This window comes from Bos grunniens, chromosome 18 (assembly GCF_055505025.1).
Source record: "Bos grunniens cultivar Pamir isolate PY7600 chromosome 18, Bosgru_T2T1.0, whole genome shotgun sequence".
Lineage (NCBI taxonomy): Eukaryota > Metazoa > Chordata > Mammalia > Artiodactyla > Bovidae > Bos > Bos grunniens.
Genome location: NC_141182.1, coordinates 10,261,215 through 10,286,828, shown reverse-complemented (window position 1 = coordinate 10,286,828; position 25,614 = coordinate 10,261,215). Strand labels below are relative to the sequence as shown.

At 43.1% G+C, this 25,614-nt stretch overlaps 1 protein-coding gene across 2 annotated transcripts in view; it reads right to left on the bottom strand.

The window, feature by feature from the left end:
- CDH13 (cadherin 13) overlaps window positions 1-25,614 on the bottom strand; it is a 1,010,942-nt gene that overhangs the window by 1,285 nt on the left and 984,043 nt on the right. For both annotated transcript variants that reach the window (XM_086350076.1, XM_086350077.1), the window contains 2 exons: window positions 10,153-10,386; window positions 6,288-6,506 (listed from right to left, as the gene is read on the bottom strand). In XM_086350076.1, coding sequence (XP_086206202.1) covers window positions 6,288-6,506; window positions 10,153-10,386 — 453 coding nt within the window. The remainder of the gene's footprint in view (window positions 1-6,287; window positions 6,507-10,152; window positions 10,387-25,614) is intronic.

Below are 25,614 nucleotides of genomic sequence, written 5' to 3'. Positions count from 1 at the left end.
CCCGCTGCCTCACTGAGCCCTGTCTTCTGCAGTTGGCCCAGGGCTGGGCTCTTGTATAAACAAGCCTACTTGGCAGCTTGGAAATGGACCATCATCCCAGATACATATACATATATATATTTCTTTTGGTCCCTGAGAAAAGCAAGAGAGTAACTGGTGGTTCTGCAGAGATGGTGTATGAGTTCCCGAGGGCTGCTGTCACAAATGACCACAAATTCAGCGGCTCACAGACCACACACACTCACTCTCCTACACTCTGGAGGTCAGACTTAGGGGGCTACAGTCCAGGCGCTGGCAGAGTTCCTTTTGGAGCCCCCTCCTCCCCTTCAAGCTTCCCCAGGCTGCCTGTTTGGACGCGGCCCCTCCCTGCCTCTCTGAGACCTGCTTCAGGGTTTGCATTGCTTGCTCTCTAGGCTTTAGGCCAGCTGAGGGACTTCCACCCTGCCTGCTGATAGGGTGAATGGAAGCAGCTTGGCTCTCTGCCACCTTTGCCTAATTATAATTATATCTTGGATTTGCACAGGGAGAAGGTACCACTAAAAACTCATGTTACAAAGAAACAAAAATATATAAAAGATCAACCCACAATGCAAGTATAGTCTCTTCTGGAATGAATTGATTGTTGGAGTATAATGGGTTGTTCTGTAAAGCTTAGGGCTTTTCACTCTAAATCTGTTAAGGGGGCGGGTCAGCATGCAAATGTCACCAACCTGTGCTGCACCCCACTGATTTCAGAGTTTAAAGTAGTCATGTATCTGCTCTAAATTCTAGATAGAAAAATCTTTGTAATGTGACTCGAGTGTAAATAAAATGATATTGAGAAGGTTAAGGGAGAAAGCTGTTTTAACAGAAAGGACCATGGAAATGAACATGCTGATTCAGATGCAAGTTTTATTGTTATTTTCTATACCTAGGGATCTTTATACTGCTTGACAGGTGAATTCCTCTGGGGTTAGGACTCTTCTGAACTCATTTAATTTCCTTTTTATTTTTCAAGTGAATTTTTCATTGCCCTTGCTACCATTGCCTTAAACTCTTTGGTGACCTGGGCTGCAGTAAACTATATCCTTCATATTCACTTGCATTTGAAGACTGGAAAAGAACATATTAAATGGCATCACAAATTTCATTTAAAAATATTTTCCTGTGTGAGGCCAATAACTTAATCATTTTCGTCATTGAGAAAAATAGGAAAAAATTTTGGCTTAATAAGACCCACTCCATTTGAAAGCCCTCAAGCCCTGTTTAAGTCAAGTCAGACCACAGCATATCTCCTGTGACTGTTGAGTTGATTGCACAAAAAAGTTCACAATGATGTAATGTTCTTAGCTGTGCATGTGTGTGGCACATAGAAAGCCCTGGGACGTCAGAGGTTGACTGTCATTGTCCATAAACTTGGAGGGACCAGCTCCGTCTGCAGGCCGAGGATGGCCTGCTCTACTCCGGCTTGGTGCTCCTCCAAGCTCTGCCTCTGCCCGTAATATATTTCACAATGAAGAGGAGCAAAATATTGGTACACCCAATGACATGGACTGTGCGGTTCTGTTTATGGAAAATTCTAGAGAAGGCAAGAATCTAATCAGAGAAGGCAGATCAATGAGAGTCTGGACTCTGGGGAGGGGATCAACAGGAAAGGGGTACAAGGAATGGCATCTTGATTGTGGAGTGGCTACACTTTACCAAAATTCATCAAACTGCACCCTTAAAATAGGTGAATTTTATGGAATGCAAATAATACCTTAATAAAAAGCATTAGAATGAAAAGTATTTCTGGTGACCATTTTTTTTGCTCATTTGGTCACCTCTTTAAACTTCTTCATTGTGATCATCAAGGTTACAATTCAATCCCCCGTCCTTTCCAATATAGAGACATTTAATTTTGGTACTTATTCAAATGGTTCACCTGATCTGTTCTTTTATATTCTTGCTCTTGTGAATTAATTTTAAAACAGTGTTTGAAAAGGTTTCAGCGCAATATTCCTTGAACTTGCCTTGTCACAGCACAAAGACCCTCATGGATGTGCCAGCTTGCTTTCTTTGGAGGGTCCTAGGGGGAGAATTATGCATCCCCTCGATGTCATCAACATGTGATTTAAACAACAAACTGGCAGTAAAAATCATTTCATTTACATTTTTTATTGCTTTCAATGTCATTAGTTTTATTTCTTTTACTTTGGGATGTCTAAGAAGGAACTGCGTCTCTCTCAGTTCAACTCTCAAATGCAATAAAGCCACCTATGGTATCATAATAAACTGAAATGTTTTTATTATCTTTTTCCACAAGGGAGGCAGTCTAATAATGAACACTGGCCTCCATGCTAACCCACCTTGGGACCTTTCTGAGCATCAGTGTCTCGTCTACAGAGTGAAATAAAACCACCAGGGCAATGAAGGAAACAAAGAGAAAAGCCACAGAACAGGGGTGTTTGGTTTATGCGAGTCTACTTGAATCAGAATATTATTGGGGAAGAGGAGCAAAACCCATTTTCTCTTCCCATGTTGGATGACGTGAGCCCTGCAGTTTTATGAACAAAGGCTTTAAAGACCAAATTGACATGCTTTTCCTGCCAAGAGCCAGGGAGTAAATATTTTTGACTTTTTGGGCCATAGGGTCTTGGGGGCAACCACTCAGCTCTTTTTGTGGTAGTAGCAGAAAGCAGTCATAGGTTAAGTCTGTAAATGGACGGACCTTCTGTATTCTGTGCGTCTGTGCTCACTCGCTCAGTTGTGTCCGACTCTTTGCGACTCCATAAACTGTAGCCCGCCAGGCTCCTCTGTCCATGGAACATCTGATTTTCCTGGCAAGAATACTAGAGCGGGTTGCCATTTCCTCCTTCAGGGGATCTTCCCAATCCAGGGATCAAACCCACATCCCTTGCATGTTCTGCATTGGCGGATTCTTTACCGCTGATCCACCAGGGAGCATGGGTATTCTAATCAAATCTTAAAATCAGGAAGTGAGCCTTTCTTGGCCTTTGGGCTGTAGTTTGCCACTCCCTGCTTTAAAGAAACATTGAACAGATTCTACCAAATCTCCGCATTCATTCAAGGACCATGGCTGGTGGGGAAGTTCTCTTGTCCTTGCACTTTATAATCTACTGATAGATACAGTGTTGTTAGGACTCATGCCCCCACTTTGCTCAATACTTTGGACCCATTTCCGTGTGCCCTCTTGCCATTGTCATGGGTCAGCCACACTGACCTTGCTCTTAGGAGAGTCTGAGACATAGGACATTCAAGGCGTCTTATTCCTGCCAGTTTCTCACATGCCTACATTATTAGTTTCATTCTTTCTCTGTTAGGAAGAACATCTTGGGCTAGTCTATAATAAAACAGGAATCATTTTATTTGGCAGGCATCTCTAACGTTCAGACGAACATTATTAAATAATCTTATGCCTTTGATAGAGGGACAGGGTGAGGTTTGTTTTGCAGTCAGACAGGTCGGTGATGATAACTGTTCTTAACTATTTATCTTAACTGGGGACTGAAATGACATGTCTTGTGGTGCAAAACATGGGAGGGTCATTTCCAGCTAAAAAGGGAGATTCAGGGTTTCTTTCTGAGGATAATTATGGCCTGTCCTCAGGTGCCTTGACCTGCAGTGGGATAACCATGTGGCTCTCCATTTAGGTGAGAACAGAAAGTGCATCTGACATTTCAAATCAGAATGCATGCACCTGTCTTTTCTCAAAGGTACTATTTTGAGTATAAAATGATCACGAGTTCTTTGGCAGTCATCAGACAATTCTGTCTCGGATTAACTGTGATCCAAGAGCTCAGACGGGAGAGATGAGAAGTGAGCCATCCTGGGGAACCTGCTCATTATTGACACCTGTAGGTCAGGGTGCTCCAAAGTAGGAGGAACAAGAAAATCCCTTGTGGGAGGAAGCAAATGCTGCCATGGCTATTATATTCCTTTTAATCTCAACAGATTACATCTTACTAGTATTTAACATAATGATTTGGAGTAGCAGGCATGTGTATTATCGTAAAAAATATTGTGTTAACACACAAAAACACTGGGTATGTGTGCTGGAGGCTACGGTCACCTGGGATATTGGTTCCCTGGGTTGGATGGGCTGGGGATCTATCTGTACTTCAACAGTTGGAGCTGGAAACCTCCATTAAAACACTCACTGGCCACCTAGACGGGCTGGTAAGTGAGCAGAGTCTTGAAGAGCCTTGGTTCACGGAGAGTCAGGCTTTGGTGTCATGTAATTGTATTTATGGGCTTCCCAGGTGGCTCAGCGGGAAAGAACCTGCCTGCCAATGTGGGAGATGTGAGTTGGATCTCTGGATTGGGAAGATTCACCTGGAGAAGGAAATGGCAACCCCCTCCAGTATTCTTTCTTGCCTGGGAAACTCCATGGACAGAGGAACCTGGCAGGCTATAGTCCATGGGGTTGCAAAAGAGTAGGACATGACTTAGCAACTGAACAACAACACCAGTTGTGGGTGATGTGTGAGTGGCGACTCAATCATCTTTTCCATCTGTGTACACACATACACGCACACACAGCATTTTATTTCTGTACAATCACCCAGGAAGTACTGCCTTCTGGTCTATCCCGACTCTGCTATATGTGAATTCTGCTCCGTGTCTGTCTAGTGATCACTTGAGAAGCTGGTGGAAAACAGATTCCAGAGGTTTACTGCAGTAGAGTTGGTCAGAGCAGGACACTAAATAATCCCCGTGTGTCTGTTGATAGGGGAGTACACTGCGCCATATTCCTAGGATGGGAAGGGATGCTCTCTAGCTGTTAGAGTGAATGAACCAGAGCAGTGTGTTTGCCTGGCTCTCGAGCTAAGAATGGTTTTCATACTTTTGGTGCTAAAACACGGAAGACGGAACCAAAACAGCTATAAAAAGGAATATGAAACAGAGCCCTGATGAGACCCCCAGAGCCCAAAATATTTGCCACCTGGGCCCTGATGGAGAAAGCTTGCCAACCCCTGAACTACAGCAACATAGATGGAGCTTGGAGACGTAATGAAAAGAGGGAGATCAGAGAGTTCCAGCACATCAGGCTCAACACAATATGAATTAGACCAAGTCTGACAAACTGCACGAAGTAGAACTATATGGGGTGTGTGTGCGTGTGGTGTGTAGTGACAGTATAAAGCAATGTCCACACACGCTGCGGCATGACAGCTGTTGTCTCTGGGGAGAGAGAACAGGAAATGAAACCGGGGAGAGGGACAGGGGATTTCAGCTTCATCTGTAATACTCATGTTTTATATAAAAGGAAGGAAAGAAGGAAAGGAGGGAGGAAGAAAGAACAAGAGAGACAGGAATATATATTCCCTCCCTCTCTCTCTCTTTCTCTCTTTCCCCCTCTTCTTTCCTTTCTCTCCCCCTCCATCCCTCACTTCCCCCCATCCATCTATCCATCCATCCAGGGAGACACTTTGCACTGTAAATTCCCCTCTCTAATTCCACTCCAAGGTCAGTGGCTCAGCAGGGAGCTCTACGTGTCTGAAGTTGGAATGAGATTTCCTGTTGACTCCACTCAACACTGTCACTAGGATACAATAATTTCTGTTTTTATTTTCTAATCATCACTTTCTTAGCCTCCTAATTCACAACAACACCATTCACCTTCTCAGAAGGTAAATACTGAGGCCCCAAAGTCTTTTGAATGGCATTAAGCTATATGTAAATAATTGCTTAAGGTTAAAACTGGACTAGTAAGCCCCAAATAGGAAATATTTGATACCCGTATCTATTTATTTGATGCTCATACCTCTATTACTCGGTATAATAGTTCATTTATTTAAAATAATCCTTGATTATGTCACAGTCATGACAACCGGTCAGTGAAAAAACTGTGTAAATATGCAATCACCTCTTTTCCTACAGCCTCCCCGTCCTTCCATGCATTCTCATAACTCTTCTTTAAAGGGTGTAGAATCTCCTTAAATCTAGCTAAAGATTACACTGCATCATGCAGAGAGAAATAGGGCCCTGGTAGACCAGTTAACCAATCTGGGCACATCTGTCTGAGCTCAAGTTTAGGGTCATCTGCAGGAACCTCCTCTCCACCTGCTCTGTTGACGGTATTGGGTGCCTTTGCATGGTTCCTCAGATTGGCAGGGGGATGTGAAGGAGCCTTTAGACATTAGTGGGAGCACCTTTACAGGTAACATTCCATCACACAGATGTAAGCTAAAAATGAATGTTTCCTCTGGGATGCATATTTTGGGAAAGAAGATATGTGGAAAAACAGTGGGTTTGGGGCAGTTGTGTTTTCCTATCACATGCACACTAGAGTTTGGTGAACTTACAGGCTAAGTTGAAGAGGGACAGGAGCAGGGCTGTGGCCGCGCTGAAGTGCGGGGCCCCTGCTGCGTTGCAGTCCACTTTGGAATTCTTGCAGGAGCACACTTGTACCCTGAGGTCTGTGATGTTCGTCATGGGCGGCTTCCCCGAGTCTGTCACCATGATGGGCAGGTGGTAGTTTGCTTTGTTCAGGTTTTGAAGGAGGCTCACCAGGGCGTGTGTATCTGTAAATACAAAAGGGGGCCTTCATAAGAGAGGGCCGGACCTCTGCAAACAAGAGTGGAATTTCAGCAACTGAACTCACAAAGTAGGCAGTGCACTGATGTAACTACAAGAGTACTCAAATATAAATTTATTAACACCAAATCAACATAGAAATTCAGCTCTTCATTTGGAGAAATCACATTTCAAGTGCCTAGCAAGCACGCGTGGCTGGTGGCTACCATACCAGATTGTGTTTGTTGGTGTTTGTGCCCAGTCTTGTCCGACCCCATGGACTGCAGCCCACTAGGCTCCTCTGTCCATGGAATTTTTCCAGGCAAGGATACTAGAGTGGGTTGCCATTTCCTCTTCCAGGGGATCTTCCTGACCCAGGGATCGAACCTGCATCTCTTGCACTGGCAGAAGGGTTCTTTACCACTGAGCCACTGGGAAGCCCACCGTATCAGAGAATACCAGATAGAACACTTCCACCATGGAGGAGTTCTGTGTTTCAGGGCTATTATAATCAATTTCAGGAGGACCCAATTTGGTAGAGACGATTGAGTACCAGGAACTCCGCCCTACAAATGTATTAAAGTATAATACATCTTCACAAAGATCACATTCAACATCTAGAAAAAATAATGTAAAAACCCATTCTTGAATTGTCACATTGTACATCTTAAATATATACAATTTTTATTTGTATATAAAAATATGCAATAAAGCTGGAAAAAATAAATTGTTAGCTCACAGCATTTTTATATAAGAACACAGATTCAAATAATCAAGATACACTTTTGGAACAACAATAACAAAAATCTACTCACTTTTAAGGTGGGCAGGCCCCCCATCTGTTTCCATGGAGATGGTTTCTACACTCTAGTCTTTTTTAAAAAAATTATCTTTATTTATTTTTTTGGTCATGCTGTGCAGCATGTGGGTTCCTACTTTCCCAACCAGGATCAAACCCATACCCCCTACAGTGGAAGCTTGGATTCTTAATCACCAGACCACCAGGGAAGTCCCTATAGCTTAGTCTTTATCAGGCCTCAGACCCCAGTCTTTATCAGGCCCCAGGTCTGTGGGAATTCATAGCACTGATACACAACTTGGGGACTGGATCTTTAAGCTCATGCTTGGTGGGAACATCCACCCTAGGCCACTGGTCAGCACTCAGAACTGGCCATCTCACCTGGCACTGTTTTGGCCTTGGGCTATTTTCTCTTCAGTCATTCAAATGACTGCATGGCTTGTGAGATCTTAGTTCCCCGACCAGGGATCAAACCCATGCCCATGTATTAGAAGGCAGGTTCTTAACCACTGGACCACCGGGAAAGTCCCAGCTATTTTTTTAAACCGGCTCTTTCTGGGCATAAACAAGGATAAATATTCAAAAAAAAAAAAAAAAAAAACTTGGAGGAGCAAGAAAAAGAATCTAGAAGGCATTTTAACTATTAAATAAAACCAGGAGGGAAATGGCAACCCACTCCAGTGTTCTTGCCTGGAGAATCCCAGGGACGGGGGAGCCTGGTGGGCTGCCGTCTATGGGGTCGCACAGAGTTGGACACAACTGAAGTGACTTAGCAGCAGCAGCAGCAGCAGCAGCAGGAGGGAAAAGAAAAGTGTGACGACCTGAAAACAAAAAAACTGGCAATAGAACTGCTATACGTCCCAGCAATCCCACTGCTGGGCATACACACCAAGGAAACCAGAATGGAAAGAGACACATATACCCCAGTGTTCATTGCAGCACTGTTTACAATAGCTAGCTAGGACATGGAAGCAACCTAGATGTCCATCAGCAGACAGATGGATAAGGAAGTCGTGGTACATATACACAATGAAATCTTACTCAAGTATAAAAAGAACGTATGTGAGTCAGTTCTAATGAGGTGGGTAAAACTGGAGCCTACTATACAGAGTGAAGTAAGTCAGAAAGGGAAATACCAATACAGTATATTAACACATATATATGGAATTTAGAAAAACAGTAACGATGACCCTATATGCAAGACAGCAAAGGAGACACAGATGTAAAGAACAGACTTTTGGACTCTGTGGGAGAAGGTGAGGGTGGGATGATTTGAGAGAAAAACACTGAAACATGTATATTACCGTATGTGAAACAGATGACCAGTCCAAGTTTGATGCATGAAGCAGGGCACTCAAAGCCCATGCTCTGGGACCACCCAGAGGGATGGGGAGGGGAGGGAGGTGGGAAGGGGGTTCAGGACGGGGGGGATAAATGTACACCCATGGCTGATTTGTGGTGTTGTACGGCAGAAACCGCCAATCAAAATAAATACATTAATTAAACAAACAGGTGAAGGATTATCCTAACCAGAAGGTGACAGCAGCAGAAATAACCGATGTGAATGATGACCCCGGTGAAATGGCAGGTCAGCACAAGGAAGGTTCTCTGAACTGCAGGTAGATGAGAAAGTCTTTGATGAGAAAGTTCCAGCTGGAAACTGAAGCTGGGGATGATTATTCAAATCAGCGACAGACACAAAAACTAGCAAATAAAATACTAACCCCTCAAACAAGAGAAGGGCTATTTTAATTAAAAATAATCAGTGTAACAGAATTCATTCTTTAAAAAGCAATAAAATGGACAAACAGGCAAGTAGAATCAATAACAAGAGAAAGGTGCTAATAAAATGAGATATGAGATAAGGCCGTAACAATACAGATGAGGTTTTTTTAATAGAAAATTTTATGCACAGTTGTATAATACATTTTCAAAACTTAATGGAATGTATAATTCTCCATCCCTCTCAAAAACTCTACCTCTGAAGTAAGAAGAGGGAACCCAGCCCTGACCGGGTCAATCATAAGCTAAATTCACTATTGATGGCAAAGTGTATGTAACACATGAGTTCTGGTCTGGGTTTTATTGCGAGGCAAGGTGATTGCAGGAGTGAGTTCCCACTTGCCATGGGGAGGGGAGGGCAGTGGGGGATTCACAACTCAATACATCTGATATTTCAGTCTTAACATGGCAGATGATAAATGTTGAGACAAGTTTTAAATTCTACCTGTCCAAGTGCAAGGATTGGTGGAACGGGGCATTGCTTGCAAGTTTCATAAATGAGGAACAGGAGAAGATATCAAAGCCGAAAGTCAAAGCCAAGGTCATTTTAAAGACAAAGTCTTTACATTTCTGAGATCTGCAGCATAAAACGGAAGGTGGGGGATTAGAGGTAAGGCTTCCTGAAGATTCCTGCACTGGTGCTTCTCTTAGGAAGGCAAGCATAGCCCAGAAATCTCTGCAGTGCTGGTGAAATTTAAGGGAAACACAGCGATCTGAGTGAGGAGAGGCACCTGAGCCAAGATCCCCAGCTTTTGAAGGCTGAAACCTGGGTGGGTGCAGAGGGTGAAGTATGGGGTGCATAGCTCACAGGGTACAGCAGAGAAAAGATGAGGCAGGAGGCGGAAAGCTGTCATGCTTGCATTTCTAAGAAACTGATATTCAATATTTTTACAAATTGTGTACAGGTGCTGGTAGGAAAATTGTCAGTGTTTGTAATGCGTGAATAACTTGAAACAAACCATGTGAGAATCCACGAGAGCACAGGAAAGGAGGAACAGGTTGGAACAGAAACCAAGCCAGGGAAACCAGGCTTCAAAGCTGAAGAATAACAAGGGAATGTTAAGAGGACTTACTGTTGATCTTGGAGATCTTCCAGACTTTATCAGGAACGGTTTGTTTGTGGATTTCAAATTTGAAAGGATCTGTGTTTGGGTGAAGATCCTTATCTGTCGCTCCCAAAATGACTACGCTGAGGTTTTTGGCATCATCACAGACCTCTGCTACCGTGGGGTAAATGAAGGGTGCGTTGTCATTCACGTCTTCCAGAGTTATCAGCAGAGTCCCAGTGCCAGTGGCGGGCGGGTTGCCTACAGGGAAAGGGGAGATGTTAGTACACAACCCATACAACGCAGGGGTCATCGTCCACAGTACCTCTTCCCGACGTGCCAGACACCTTTACTGCTGTCATTAGATTTCAAACAGGACCAAGAGGGATGGCTTCCATCTGTGTATAAAGTTTAGTGGTTTAAAAAGCCTTGTAGTATTATGATCTCTAGGTCTATCCCCGTTGCTGCAAGTGGCATTATTTCATTCTTTTTATGGCTGAGTCACATTCCACTGCATATACACCACGTCATCTTTATCCGTTCACCTGTCCATGGACATCTGGGTTGTTTCCATGTCCTGGCTATTGTGAATAGGGCTGCTGTGAACACAGGGCTGCATCTATCTTTTTGAATTACAGTTTTCTCCAGGTATATGCCTAGGAGTGGGATTGCACTTAGAAATAATCGTACTAAGTGAAGTAAGCCAGGCTAAGAAAGACATATCATATGATATTGCTTACATGTGGAATCTTAAAAAAAAATACAAAAAACCTTTTATCATATGTAAGGCTTCTGACTGATGTTCTTCAGACTTTACCGTTAGAGTGCTAAGCTTTAAACACACATGTCATACCAGCACATTGAAATTCACTCAAAGAATGGAAATGATAATTAGAACTTATCCTTGCTTACCATAATGAAACCTTTAATCTAAATAGCTGAGTTTTTTCAGAAAAGCAGTGGAACAATCTGATCTGACTTATTTGTGGAACTATACAGTAGTGTTGATGGGAGATGCAGGCACTGGAGGCAGGGAGCCCAGCAATAGATGGCATCATGAAGGGCATTTTGAACGGCAAATACATGTCTCGTCTTATTGAGGCCCTCAGGTGAGGCTGCCAGAAGGAAAGCGGAAGGTAGTGGGGTGCAGAAAGACAACAGCCTCCGCTCTGACTGTGCTAAGAGCCTGTCAAGTTCAGTGAACCTGCAAGAAAGTGCCCAGAGCTTGGGAGACATGCCAGGGCTGAGTTAGCCAATGGGAATTTTCAATGTAGATGCTCTTGAAACCTTTCTAGTGAATTAGGTTACCTGAGTTGAAAGTGCAGAATTATGGAGGGGTGGGCACCTCAAGAAACACCAAAGAGCAGGTTAAAAGTTTAAAAAGCCAGGTGATAGTTTCTGGAAGACATGGGAGAGATGAATTGGAGGTGGAGGCAAGGATCAAGAATTAAATGTGTTATGGTGCTCAAAAAGATGAGGAGTCAAGAGAAGCAATGGGGTTTCCCAAGAAGAATGTTACTGGTGACTTTCTAGGGAGAGATTTGCATTGGTGGGGAAGAAGCCAGATTGAAGGAAGCTGATCAGTGACTCACAAAGCATGAGAACAGATACTCTTTAAAGTTTTGTTTTTTTTTTTTTAATTTTTAGTGAAGAATAGTTGATTTGCAATGTTGTGTTAATTTCTGCTTTATGGCAAAACGATTCAGTTATACATATATATGGTTTCCCTGGTGGTTCAGACAGTAAAGAATCTGCCTGCAGTGCAGAAGACCCGGGTTTGATTCCTGGGTCAGAGACGGGAATGGCAACCCACTCCAGTATTCTTGCCTGGAACCTGGGGCTATACAGTCCGTGGGGTTGCAGAGTCAGACGTGACTGAGCGACTAACATTGACTAACATTGACTGTGACACGTGTATACACATTCTTTTTCATATTCGTTTCCACTATGGTTTATCACAAGATGTGTTGAATATATCCCTGTGCCTTTGTTGGCCCTTGTTGTTGATCCATCTCATATATAATAGCTTGCATCTGCTAACCCCAAACTCCCAAATGCATCCCTTCCCCACCCCGTCTCCTCCTTGGCAACCACAAGTCTGTTCTGTATGCCTGTGAGTCTCGAGAATGGATACTCTTTAGTGGGGCTGGTGAAATTTAAACAGACCAACACCCAAAGATAGTTCCAGAGTAAACATTCAAGTAAGTGTCTGCTAAAATAGGAGCACAGCTGTAATTAATCATCAGAAGCATAGGCATTTCTAATGGTAGCAGACCATCAACTTTTGTTAGCGCAAGAACCCAAAGGAGATGCGTAATTACTTTGAAGTTGGTTTCTCACTGTCAGCTTTAGTCATTTGGCTGAATTTCTTTATTGAAAAATTATTTTTCTCTTTTTATGGAACTAATTGAATATCTCAGAGGAATCCATTATATTTTTTTCACTCTGAATATAATATGGAGTCATTTGGAAGAACGGATGAGAAGGCATTATGAGTATTTGAAATATGGTCATAAGAATTGGCCTTTCGTGAACTTAATTATACTGCTGTCTTCAATTTCCCCTGTGTTATTCTCAGGCCAGGCTGGTGATGTCTTTTTCTGAAGTCAAGCAAAATGAGCTTGTTTGTCTTTTGTTGAGAAAGAAGGTAAAGAGTGGATTCTCAAAATCCTCAGGGAAAGCCTCTCCCAGTTTCTATGTATGAGATGGAGGAAAATCACCACCCCAAAGTAAAATGTAATTTAAAATGTAAAGATTCTTCACGAGCCCTTCGGCTCCAGCAGTTGTGGGGGGTCCAGGAAATACCAAGCTTCCAGATATTCTCTGGCACTCAACAAAAATCCCTCAGCCCTCTTCTCTCCTTTCTGTCCACAAGCCAGAGCTCTCAAGGGCCCACTCTGCATGACCAAACACCGGAACCAAAGCACGGCTGGGAAAAGCCTTAATTTGAGCGAAATCCCGGGATGTGGAGCTAGACCTGCACTTGCCCGTCCTGGGCGCTCCTCAGAGGAGCCCAGGGCCACATTCTCAGGGGATGCGTGAAGGCTCAGAGGAAGTCCCACCTCAGAACCCGTGTCTGTAAGGGCTTTTGTCTTTATAATGTCAGGAGATGCAATGGCCCCCAGATGAGCCACTCCTGTCAGGGGGTCTTAAATAGAATGGGAGGTGGGTTCCCCTTTGGGAATCTGATGAAGGTCATGGTCCTGCCTTAGGAAACGCACTCCGGCTCACACTGAAGGGTTGGCAGTCACTGGGAGAACTGGAAGTGTGGCCTGGGCTCCGTGCGAGGTTGGAGCTTCTGATGTGCGACACCTTGGTTCAGTTGTTGTGAGGCTGAGGCAGAGAAGTTGAGCACCGGCTCAGATGAATTCCGTGTCTCAGGCCTCCTTCTCTAGAACGAGGGTTAATCTTAGCTTTCCATGTCCAAGTTTGCACTCCGTGGATTGCTCTCGTTTCAACTACAAAAGCAAACTAAAATTCCCAAACCATCATTTGGGGTTATTATTAGTATTGTTTTTGTATCTTCTTTTATGAGCTACTTTTATTGTGGTAAAATATGCATAATATTTACCATTTTAACCACTTTTAAGTGTACAGTTCCGTGGCATGAAGTATATTCCCACTGTGCAGCCATCACTGCTGTCCATCTTGAGAACTTTTTTTTCATCTTCCCCACCTGAAACTCTGTCCCCACTAAAAGACAGCTCTCCCTGTCTTCCTCCCCACAGCCTTCAAATCTTGGTGGGTCATTCATTTTGCTTCAAGCTTTCGTGCTGCCAAACAGTGGCTTGACATGGGAGTAATGGTTACCATTTTCTTTCCTGGACCTGAATAACCTAATCTGTTTTATCAACAGGACTGTGCCTTCAAGACCACAGAGATGCTCTGACCTCAGGAAGCTGTGCCCTGGACCACTGCTTGCTCCCATTTCTGGCTTTGTCATTCCCACTCAGCACTGGCAGCTTATAATACTTCACAAATCGATCAGTTTAGGACCAAACTGATCCTGCGGCTGGATTTTGAAACAAGACAATTTAACTTGTGCTATTCACTTTGGTGGTGATGATCTCCTCGAGAGCTGGGCGAGTTGGCATCCTGTGTCCGTGCCAGCCGTCCTGGCCAAACCCTCAGTCTGCTTGGTTCAGTGTCGAGGCTTGGACTTTTGTGTTCTAGGTGTGTTGGGGTGGAGCTGTACATTTTCTAAAAGTCCAAGCGAACCAGAGAGGTTGCTGTTTAAGCACGTGGGGCTCTACCCTCCAGTCTTCCCTCATTTTTCCTGAAGAGGAAACTGGGACTCAGAAGATGAAGTAATTGTCCACGGCGCTGTGACCATTGGTACTGTGTCACCTGTCCGAGGACTGCGGCCCCTGAGACACAGTGTTCCCATGCTGTGCATGCTGCGGAAGCTCCAGAAGTGAGTGGAATGACCGGTGGTCACAGCACAACCCACCATCTGTGCCAGACTGTGGAGCTCCAAGTTTAGGGGTTCTGGCACTGTGGTTGGCATCAAGAATTGGCAGAAGGGGTGAAAAACAATCTGTGTGTTTTGGTACTTAAATCACCAACAATATACTGCTTTCTGTTGAAGGTGGGTGGAGCTAAGGTCTGTACCCAAGGGCACGTGTCACACCTGGTCTCCTGCTACTGGGTGGGTGTAATGAGAAGCGGAGCCAGGTTAGGATTAGGGTTATGGGGATATCATTTTATTCAGAATGCTGACCACATAGGATTTTCACTTAGCCAAAAAAAAAAAAACAAAAAAAAAAACCACTGAGATTTTATGATAGGTTCCATTATTCAAAAGATGCACATATATCTATCTATCTTGTCAGTAACAGACAAAAACAGTGTGACACTAATTAAAAGATATATATGATTAGGAAAAAGATTAGGAAGAAATATACCCAAACCTAAATAGTGATTATCTCTCCAGGTAATTAACATTAAAGTAATACTTTTCTCTTTTCAATCTCCTTTATAATAACCATGATTACTGTGATAATCAGAAACAGAAATGTAAATTCAAAAGTTATACAGGGATTAAAAATTTTTTTCCAATTCTACTTTCTTTTCTCTATTTGTTTTTACAAAGAATCGATATTTAGTAAATTTGCAGAGTTCTGCAACTACCACCATTATCTAATTCTATTTATTTATTAAAGTTTTTTTTTTTTGATATGTGCCATTTTAAAAGGGCTTCCCAGGTGGCTCAGTGATAAAGAATCCACCTACCAATGCAGGAGATGTGGGTTCTATCCCTGTGTTGGGAAGATCCCCTGGAGAAGAAAATGGCAACCCACTCCAGGATTCTTGCCTGGGAAATCCCGTGGACAGAGGAGCCTGGCGGGCTACATACAGTCCATGGGGTCGCAAAAGAGTCAGATATGGCCCAGCAATTAAACAACACACAACTTTTAAAAAAGTATTTATGAATTTGTTACAATATTGCTTCTGGTTTATGTTTTGTTTTTTTTTTTGGCTGAGAGGCACACGGGGTCTTAGCTCCTTAACCAGGAACTGAACCTGCAGCCCCTTCAAGAGAAGGCAAAGTTTTATCCACTGGACCACCAGAAAAGTCCCCAAATGGTATCGCTGAGGCTCCTCCATGTTATTCCAAGAATCAGTACTTCATTCCTTTTTATAGCTGAATAATACTCCATTCTGTTGATCGACCATGTTTTCTTTATCCATTCACTAGCTAATGGACATCCGGGTTGTTTCTGCTTTTAGTCTGTTATGAACAATGCTGCTATGAACAACTGCATTTGAGAGACCGGATTTTCACGCATTACGAGATCCCTAGACTGATAAGATCAGACCCCAGTGCATCTCCTCAAGAGAGTGCCTGTAGAAGAATAGGCTCCCTGGTCTTGCCACAGTTGGCTGGGCTGGCTTCACATGCAAAGAAGGTTGAATCTCAGCCAGAACGTCTGGAAGTGAGCTCAGAGAAGTGCAGGAAGGCAGTAGGCTTTTCTGGTCTCTGGGCTAGATGTGTGCAGCATGTGTCTTAACACTGATCATGCATCTAGGTGGTTCCGTATGGGGAATAGTGTGCAGAGTGAGGCTGCCTGCAATGGAGAATAATATGCAGGAAGAGAAAGTGAGAGGAGGGAAAGACAGAAAGCTCGTTTCTGAGCTCCCCAGACTCTGAGCATCAGGACTATTCTCTGTCATGTCCTATTAGAATAGGTAGCTGGTAGATTTAAAAAAAATTATTATTATTATCTGTGGTAAAGGAAAATTCAGTGTTTATTGGAAAGTGCTGCTCAAGGAGAACGGGTGGCTCGTGCTCAAAAAGCCTGAACTCCTTGGGCTGAGTTTTGAATTAATTCAGGTTGATTTGAAAATTGCTCTTTCCATACTTACAATCACATATGTTTGCATTTCCATAGGTTTCCCTCTATTCTGAGAACAGTGTCCTCCCTTCCCCCACCTGGGGGAGAAACACGTGTGTATGTGGGAGGGAGTATCTGTGGAATTCAGAGCAGGGAGTCCACTCCAGGGACCAAGAGGGAGACCTGAGCTGAGCATCTCAAGGAAGCTTGAGGCCCAAATTCTGGAAGGAAAATCGGGAGGATGGGTGAGTTCATGGGGAACCACAGTTCACATGTGGCCACTAAGTGAAGGCTGGGTGCCCTTGCTGGATTCTGAGGTGTGTTTGTTAGGGCAAGGTGACTGGCGGGGGCAATCTACTCCCCCCCCAGGTCCTTCTGCACGTCTGGGCATCTCTTGAACCTTTGCCAAGTAGCTGTGAGCAAAGCAATGCCAGGTCTTTTATTTCATGTGAGCAGGGCTCTAAGCTACATTCACCTGTGCTCACAAGAGGGAGTCAACCAGGACCCCTCTCTGCAGGGTGACCCTTCATATTACTCAGTTCATCCCTATGTTCTATTTACTATGGCTCTGCAGGATCACTGTTTTACAGGTCCGCTTTTTTTTTTGGCATGTGCCCTGTAAGCCAAGAATCTTGTCGCTTTTTAATTCATAAGCATTTTTTTTTATTGCTGTGTTAATAGAGATCTTGCCAATCTCATTTTATATGCTGAAAACATTTAGTAGTAAACCAACCAAAAACTTGGTAGAAAATAGATTTGCAAACTACAGCGTCAGGTTTCCATGGTTAATACTTGATGTAGAACTGAGGCGATTATTCACATAATTCAGACTCAATTCTTTAGGAGGAGAAATAATTTGAAAGCTGAAACTGTTTTTTTTTTTTTTTTTAAATTCCAGCGTTTGGCTTTTTTGCTTCCATCTTACAGAAACCAAAGACAAGGCAAAAATAGGGGAAGAATTGATTTGGAGGCCATTTCTAAACGTGACAGTTTCATTTCATTCATTCAGCCCATAATTATTTATTGTGACTTTGCCCTGTGCCGGGTTGGCTAAGCACAAAAGTCAACCGTGCAGGGTGTCTATTGTTGAAATACTAACCATGTGGCAGGGACAGATATGTAAACTGATGCAAGATAACACTGTAAGTGCAGGAAGAGAAGTGAGGATAAAATATCACGGGAGCTTATGACGTGGAGTAATTAACTGTCTGGGGAGAGCTCAGAAGTCTCCATAAAAAGATGGCTGGAGAAGGTTCTTCTAGGAGGAGGAAATCCTGTGGCTAGAAGTTGTGGGAAGAAGCGGTCATAGACTTTTCAGCTGGATGTTGGCCTTGATGAAAGCCGGGGTGCTGGAGGCAGGGAGAGGAGAGGACTTGAGTGCGGAGGGAGGGCAGGGAGGAGCAGTTGGGAGGCCGGGGCAGTAACAAGGACCGACAGTGGGAGCTTAGGTGAGGGCTGTGGGGATGCGAGAGCAGAGGCGGGACAGGGAGTGATGGGGGAGGAGCATCAGTGGGGATGGGGCTCTACTTGGGGACCATGCAGATGGTGACGCTATTACCCAAGCTGGGGAAGAGGGAACACCAAGGAGGAGGAGCTAAGAGACCTCTTGGCAGGATGAATTGAGCTGGCAGAGATGGGCATTTGCAGACAGCATTCTAATGCCCAAATCAGTTTTTTTCCCCACAATGAATGTTTGAAAACACTATGTTTAAGATGGTTGATTTGACTGGTCAGCGTGGAAATGTCCTGCCGTCAGGTAGATGAAGGTTAGCTTACCTCTCCCCATTCAGACAGAACAAGCTCCATGCATTGATGCCCATGGAGAAAGCAGCATTTTCTGGCTAATTTTCTGATTCAGAACCCTACTCTCAGTAGAGGGCTCTGCAGCCCGTCCCTTCTCTAGAAAAATGTTCAGACCATCACTAGCATAGTCATCAGATGACACTTCATAGTTTGTTTCAGATACTGATGACTTTGTAATGATACATTTAGAAAAATCAGTCTGTGACTCACCTCAAGTAGGCTCACTTAAATATTTAAATTTTATAATATTTAAGGACTTATAAGTCACCAGGAAGTTTGCATTCAGGATTTCCCGTCCTTGTAACAGCACAGCAGGGCAGGTGTTTATCTGCACCCTGTAGGTGGGGAGACAGGCTGAGCCGGCCCTCAGCTAAGCTGGGGTGCTGCTCCTTCTGAGGGGAGCAGAGTGCCAGGCCCCCTCTCTGTGGAGTGTACTTGCTGCTACACATGGCTCTGATCACAGCCCTTCTATTATGAGATCTCAAGAGTTCTTTTATTGGGCCATTTTGTCAGTGACAAAATTGAGCTAGTATTTTTAACGTGATTGATATTTTATTGGTACTTGAAGTAACGAGGAATGATGGCTGGGTCTTCAATGTATTTTTCTTCCTCAATTACTATAACAGCTGAGATAAGGGGTGTTAAACTGGCTTAATTGGGTTGCCATCATAACTAATGGCTTGATTTTATCCAAACTAGCATCTTTTAAGTAGAATTAATCTAAATAATTTTACTACATCCCCCATGCAGGCTTGGTTGATCTACAGAAAGAGAAAGACGATAAATGGAGGCATCATTTTGAAGTTCAGATTCCCCCGTTATCCCCAGTTTGGGGGCTGTTGTTATCCAGTAGTTCAGTGGTCATTCCACTTATGGGGCCAAATTACTTTTTTTCTTTTTGAATCAATTTAAAAGTCCTTTGTACAGTATTTCAATTTTGATGGGCTGGCATTATCAGATCATCTATTATATAGGAGACTGAGGGAAAAGACAGGTTAGGACATGATAGATCTTAGCTCATGAAAAATCATGATCTTAGTCTATTCCATTTTAATTGTACAGCTGTTACACTTGGTTCTCTGCCTGTTTTCTTGGTTGCCCACGGCACATTTTTCACCGACAGACTCAAACATACTTTATACAAGTTGCTAAGTAATGAAAACATGCTGCTGAATTTAGCCATAATTTGGCTTGTTTTTTCCCCTTATTCTTTTAAATGAAAATAGATGGGGATGCAACACTTGATAATCATATAAAGACTTCATATAGATGCTAGAGATAGTATGTATTTCCTGGCTCAAACTATTTCGTATGCACTGAGCCTTAGGAAGAACTAATGGGGATAATTTTTTTCTTTTTTCTTTAAACTCTCTGCATAAGCTGGGTGCTGGAAAGCAAGGGCATTTGAACTTCTTGAAGCAAAATACTTGTCTTTGGCATTTGGAGTCACAATTTAAGATCTTCTGAGGGTATAACAGCCATTCAATAACAGTCATGCACTGAACCCTACCCAATTTCAGAATAGAAGGAGTGAAAGCTGAGGTCATAGGTGAGAAGGAGGCAGGAAGACCAGCCTGATGGAGTCCTGAGCAGAAGGCAGGGAGCCAAGAAGCAGTGGCCAGCTCCGCCTTTCCTGCCCAGGACAAGCCCCTTGCGAGGGGTAGTTCCTGGACTCGGAGGAGAAATTGCTTGTGGCAGCTTTCAGCCCACATAAGACAGTGAGACTCAGATCCGACCTTTCTGGTGATTACCTGAGCAGGCATGGTAACCACCTGGGATTTGCCCAGTGCTAATTGCTGCAGCTTTGCTTCCTTGTCAGCACAGCCCCAGAGGGATGCCATCTGACTGCACTTCTGAATGCTCTCTCTCTGCATCTTGGTATTTTCCTTAACCATTATTAACATTATTTTTTCCCCCTTTCTTAAGATAGGCCAGCGATTCTATGTTTGTTAAGTCTTTAATGAAGGAGTTCCTGTACTCTGAAGGCACTGTCTTAACCTTTTCAGAAAATCTGGACTACATAAGGTAAATGACAATATCCATCTTTAAAGATAAAATGCTTGCCAACAGGAAAGGTCACACCTTATTAATCTATAGGATGAAAGGCTGTACTCTTCCAATCATTTAACTACAGCAGCCTGTTCTGCTTTAGCCAAACAAAAGCATTTCACTTATAAAAAAACAAGGTTGTTGGGTAATTTATAGCTCATTAAAATTGATACCAGTTTACAAAAACTGCCTTGTACATCCTCCAGTGTTCTGTGGGTTGCAACCTAGCCTCTATCTGTAGCCTCTGTCTGTGTCTTTTCCTCCTCAAATCATCTGTATCCCAGGCATTATCAATATTATTATGAAGTGCTATTCTAGAATCTACATAGACTCACACTGGAGCTGCAAGCAAACAGGTCCAAAGAGTTTTTAACTTCTGTTAAAGAGTTTTCTCTTTAACTCTTCTAAAACTTCTAAATGTTTCTCTAAAAGTCTTCTGTTAAAGAGTTTTTAACTCAGGATAGATTTGCAGCCCTGCTTCTGACTTTTTTTGCATTCCTCCATTCTGATCTCACAGCTTCTAGTCTCTAAGAGGTTCGCAAAAGATTCTTGTTTGGCACTGCCTTCCCATTGTTCTGAACCGAATGAGTAGAGCTTGTGCAGGAGCTATCATGGTGTCACTCTGCTTTTTGCTAAGTGTTACAGGACTGCAGACTGCACTTCGCCTCGTTCCCTCTCAGACCTCCTGTCCTCCACTCTCCTGGCACCTGCCCCCTGCCCTCCAGCAGCTGGGGATTGTCCTTCCTTAGGATGACAAGATGCTGAGAGTCTAGCTCTAGGGACCAGGTACTCAGAGAACACGTGAATGGTTACAGTCTCCTGGAGAAAGCACAGTGGACCAGGGACATGCTTTCTGTGTAGTTTTATATATATATATATTTCTTAAGTTGTATTGAAATATAGAAACATTCATTTTCTGTAATGACACAGCTTGAAGAAACTGCAAAATCTGAACACACCCAGGTAGTGAGTCCAATATATACAAGGAGTTCCTTACAAAACTACCTATACATATGATCCTGCAATCCCACTCCCGGGCATATATGCAGAGAAAACCATAATTTGAAAAGATAAATGCACCTGGATGTTCATTGCAGTACTATGTACAATAGCCAGGACATGGAAGCAACCTAAAAGTCCGTCAACAGATGAATGGATAAAGAAGATGTAATATACATACACAATGAAATATTACTAAACCTTAAAAAAGAACGAAATAATGAGTGAATTTGCAGTACCATGGGTGAAACTAGAGATTATCATACTAAGTGAATTAAATCAGACAAAGAAAGACAAATATCATATGATATTGCTTATATGTGGAATCTAAAAAAAAAAAAAAAAGATACAAATGAAATTATATCCAAAACAGAAACAGACATAGAAAACAAATTTATGAGTACCAAAGAGGAGAGTGGGGAGAGGCACAAATGGGGGACTTTGGGGTTAATAGATACGCAGTGCCATATATAAAACAGATAAACAGTAAGAACCTTCTATATAGCACAGGGAAATACACTCAGTATTTTGTAATGATCTATAAGCGAAAAGAATCTGTAAAAGAATATATATACTCTTTTATAGTTATATATATAGTTATTTACAACATTGTGAACTAACTATACACTTCAGTTAAAAAAAAGTCCCTTAAGTAATGCTGAAGGAAGAATTAGTTTGGCTTGTTCGACCTTGATATAAGTGGAATCATTCAGTATGTGATCCTCTGCTTCAGCCTTCTTTTTGCTCAATGTTGTTTGCAAGATTCGTTCCCTTGCTGTCAATAGCTGCACGTCATTCATGCTCAGTGCTGTATAGACCCGATTGTGTGAATGTACCATTCATTCATTCTACATTTGTTGGGCATTTGGATAGTTTCCAATTTTGAGCTAGCATTAATAGTGCTGGGAGTTACACTCGGGTGTGTGGGTTTCGGTGAAGAGACGCATGCGTTTCTGGTGGATGTACAGCGAGGCATGTGATTCCTGGTCACAGGGGATGCATGCGTTCAGTGGTATTTGATACTTGCAGCTTTCCGAGTGGCTGTACCAGACCACACTTCTCCCAGCTGGATGGGAGAGTCCCAGTGATTTCACACCCTTGCCAACACTCGGCATTCCCCATCTTTTCAGTTCAGTCATTTTGTAGGTGTGCCGAGTTTGGAATGTCATTGTATTTCCTTGATTAATTTGTGTTTTAATTTATATTTGCATAGTTTTTTCCCTTGATGAGTGTTGAGCATCTCTTCATACATTTACTGTCATTTGTATATCTCTCGTAGTGAATATCTGTTCAAATCCCTTACCCCTTCTTCTTTGCCTGGTGTCTTCTGCATACAAGTCCCCTGTAGCTTCAAAACATGGCAAATGCTTTAAAGAGAGAACGGCTGTGTGTTTAAGGTGAGTTTGCTTGCTTTGTTAGGTCTTTGTTTCAGTGAGACCCTGGGAGATTTCATTCTGCCCTTTAAAAGGCATTTATCTATAACCGTGTGCTTAAGGGCCCTCAGGTTTTCACTTTGTCACACCAGTCACATAAGTGTTACAAGTATTTCTCATTTATTTCTCTCCATCCTAGGCCTTGCCTGGATCAAGCCTGGTCCTTGCCCAAAATCTAAAATGGCCCCCAAGAGGAAAAAATGGCTGGGGGCCGTATACTCCTTTTAGAATAGTTCTTCCCTTTTTTCTGTTTCAGTTCTTAGTTGATTTAGGTGTCACTGCGTCTGCAGCTCTCTGATGCCTTTACAATGAAGACTTTTGTGATCTAGCCACATTTTCCTAGTTTTTGCAGTAGGGACATTGGGTCTACTATATCCTACCAGAAAGTTCCCACAGCCATGTACTTTATCGACATGTTTTGGCATAAATTCCTGAGGGACTCCTTATTTGTGCTATGCTCAAGTAGTGTCGACTCTTTAAGACCTCATGGACTGCAGTCCACCAGGTTCCTCTGTCCATGGCGATTCTCCAGCAAAGAATACTGGAGCGGGTTGCCATGCCCTCCTCCAGGGGAATCTTCTCAACCAGGGATTGAACCCAGGTTTCCAGCATCACAGGCGGATTCTTAACCAACTTAGCCACCAGGGAAGCCCAAAAATACTGGAGTGGGTGGCCTATCTCTTCTCCAGGGGATCTTCCTGATTCCCCAGGAATCAAACCAGGGTCTCCTGCATTGCAGGTGGATTCTTTACTAGCTGAGCTACCAGGGAAGCCCTTGACTCCTTGTTTGAAGAGAATTTATTTTGTTTTAGCTACCCTCACGACAAAAATTCATTATACTTTCATCCCATCAAATACACTGAATTTCTATAAAATTAGTAAAAATTCTTAATTTGTTTAACATTGAGACATCTGTTAGTACTATTAACTTTGATCTCACAGGTAAGTGTTGGTTTTTCCTGGTGGAACATAATACCCAGAGATAAGGTTTTTGTGAGTGACAAGGAGACTTTAAACAAAAGTTTCTCTGATTTATGAGGTCTTTTAAAATTTATTCTCTTTTTTTGCTCTAAGTCTTTTGGGCCTTGTTCGAGATTATCATCTCTAATGATGGCTCTGTATAGTGACGCCAACCTGTTTTTTATTTACCACTCCATCTTCAGGGACGTTTCTAAACTTTGGAAACATCTGTGATGCCAGATTTTGAGTTTCCTTGCCTGATATTAGCATTAATGGAGTTAGAGAAGAAATACATTTCAAACTGTATATTCCTTGAGGTCCATTCTTTTCTTCCTATAACCCCACTGGTGTGGGACTGACATTTATTGAACATTCACCATGACTCTTGATGGGAATTGTAGAGGGCCCAGCACTTTATCCTCTCACAACAACCTTATAAGCAGAAATTATCTTCCTTATTTTGTAGAAGTAGAAGCTGAATCTCAGAATCCATAAGCAGCTTGCCCAGTCACACCTGTCTCTGGCAAAAATTAAAGTTTACTTCATTTCTAGGTTTTTTTTTTGGATGACTAATTGCATAAAGTATTCAAACTTCCTTCATGGTGTTCTTAGCTGAGAATTTTCTCTACATGTACAGATACATTTATGTGGTTCTTGGAACTCTGACATCATTACTTCAGCTGATCCTCACTGACACCATTTGTTGGAACAGCATTTTAAACCTCCTTGGCTTGTTGTCCTCCACTGCTGATCCCTGTCTAGACTTGCTCCTTCCACAAAACATATCTGCTCTGATGGTGCCCGTCTCTCTTGCATCGTGAGTCCCTGAGAAAAGCCTCCTGGCCTCTATTTCATCCTGCCTTGCAGCATCTCATGGGTTCATCTCAGCATCCACCCCACACAGACACCGCGGCAACAGTCCTCTGAAACCAGTTCTGTTTCGGTTAATGGACTAGATTTCTGACTAGAAACTTACTATCACCTTTTTCTGTTTCATGTTGAGTATGGGTTGTTTTCAAAGCCTTGTTTCTTACATCCAGATGTTTTCTGGATTCGCCCTTTCTAATTTGCTTCTGTTGCCACCAGGCTGCATGATCCCTTTAACTAAGATACGAGTGATGGCTTTCAACGTGTTTCCCAGCTCTAGACTCTGTCCACCCAGACTACTTCCACCTCTTCTCTTACCTTGATTTCTCCACAGCTCTCTAGGACCTTCTTACCTCATGTCTCATCATGACCTGACTGATTCTCCACACTGCCATGGGGGTTACCTTCCTAAAGTACAGTTATCCTGGAGGAATTTTAGAATCAAATCAAGCTTCTCAGCATGGCCTATGGAGAATGACCTAATGTATGATCTATTGCACAGATACATGAGTGCCAGCTCAAAGTCCGGCATGTGATAGGAGCTGGGCATTCCACACAAGATCCAGTTCCCTTATCTCTGTAAATTTGGAGCCTCCAGTCACACTGAGCAACGTTTCAGGGTCTCACATATCCACTTTCTTTCAGGCTTCTAGCAGAACACCTTGCCCTTCCTCAACTTATCCTTCATCACTCGGGTTAGAGATCCCCTCAACCAAGAAGCTCCCCATGACCACCGCTGAGACTGGATGGTCTGGAGCTCCTCTGGTTAATTCCCGTAGGACAGATGTGATGTTCTTTGGTCATCTGCTGCTTGCTAGTCTAACTCGCCAGGTAGCTCGTTAGCTTGCTGAGCACAAGTACTGTCCATCTCCGAGTCTCCAGGACCTCGCACAGGGTCTGGTCCAGCTCTCTGCTGACGAGTGTTCATGCGCTCTTTCATCAGTCACTTTCCTCCTCAAGAGCATGTGGGGTCCTTCGGGTGCCTGCTTCCTCAGACGACTTGTCTTGAAGCTGTTTTCCATATGCATCCAAATGCATTTCTC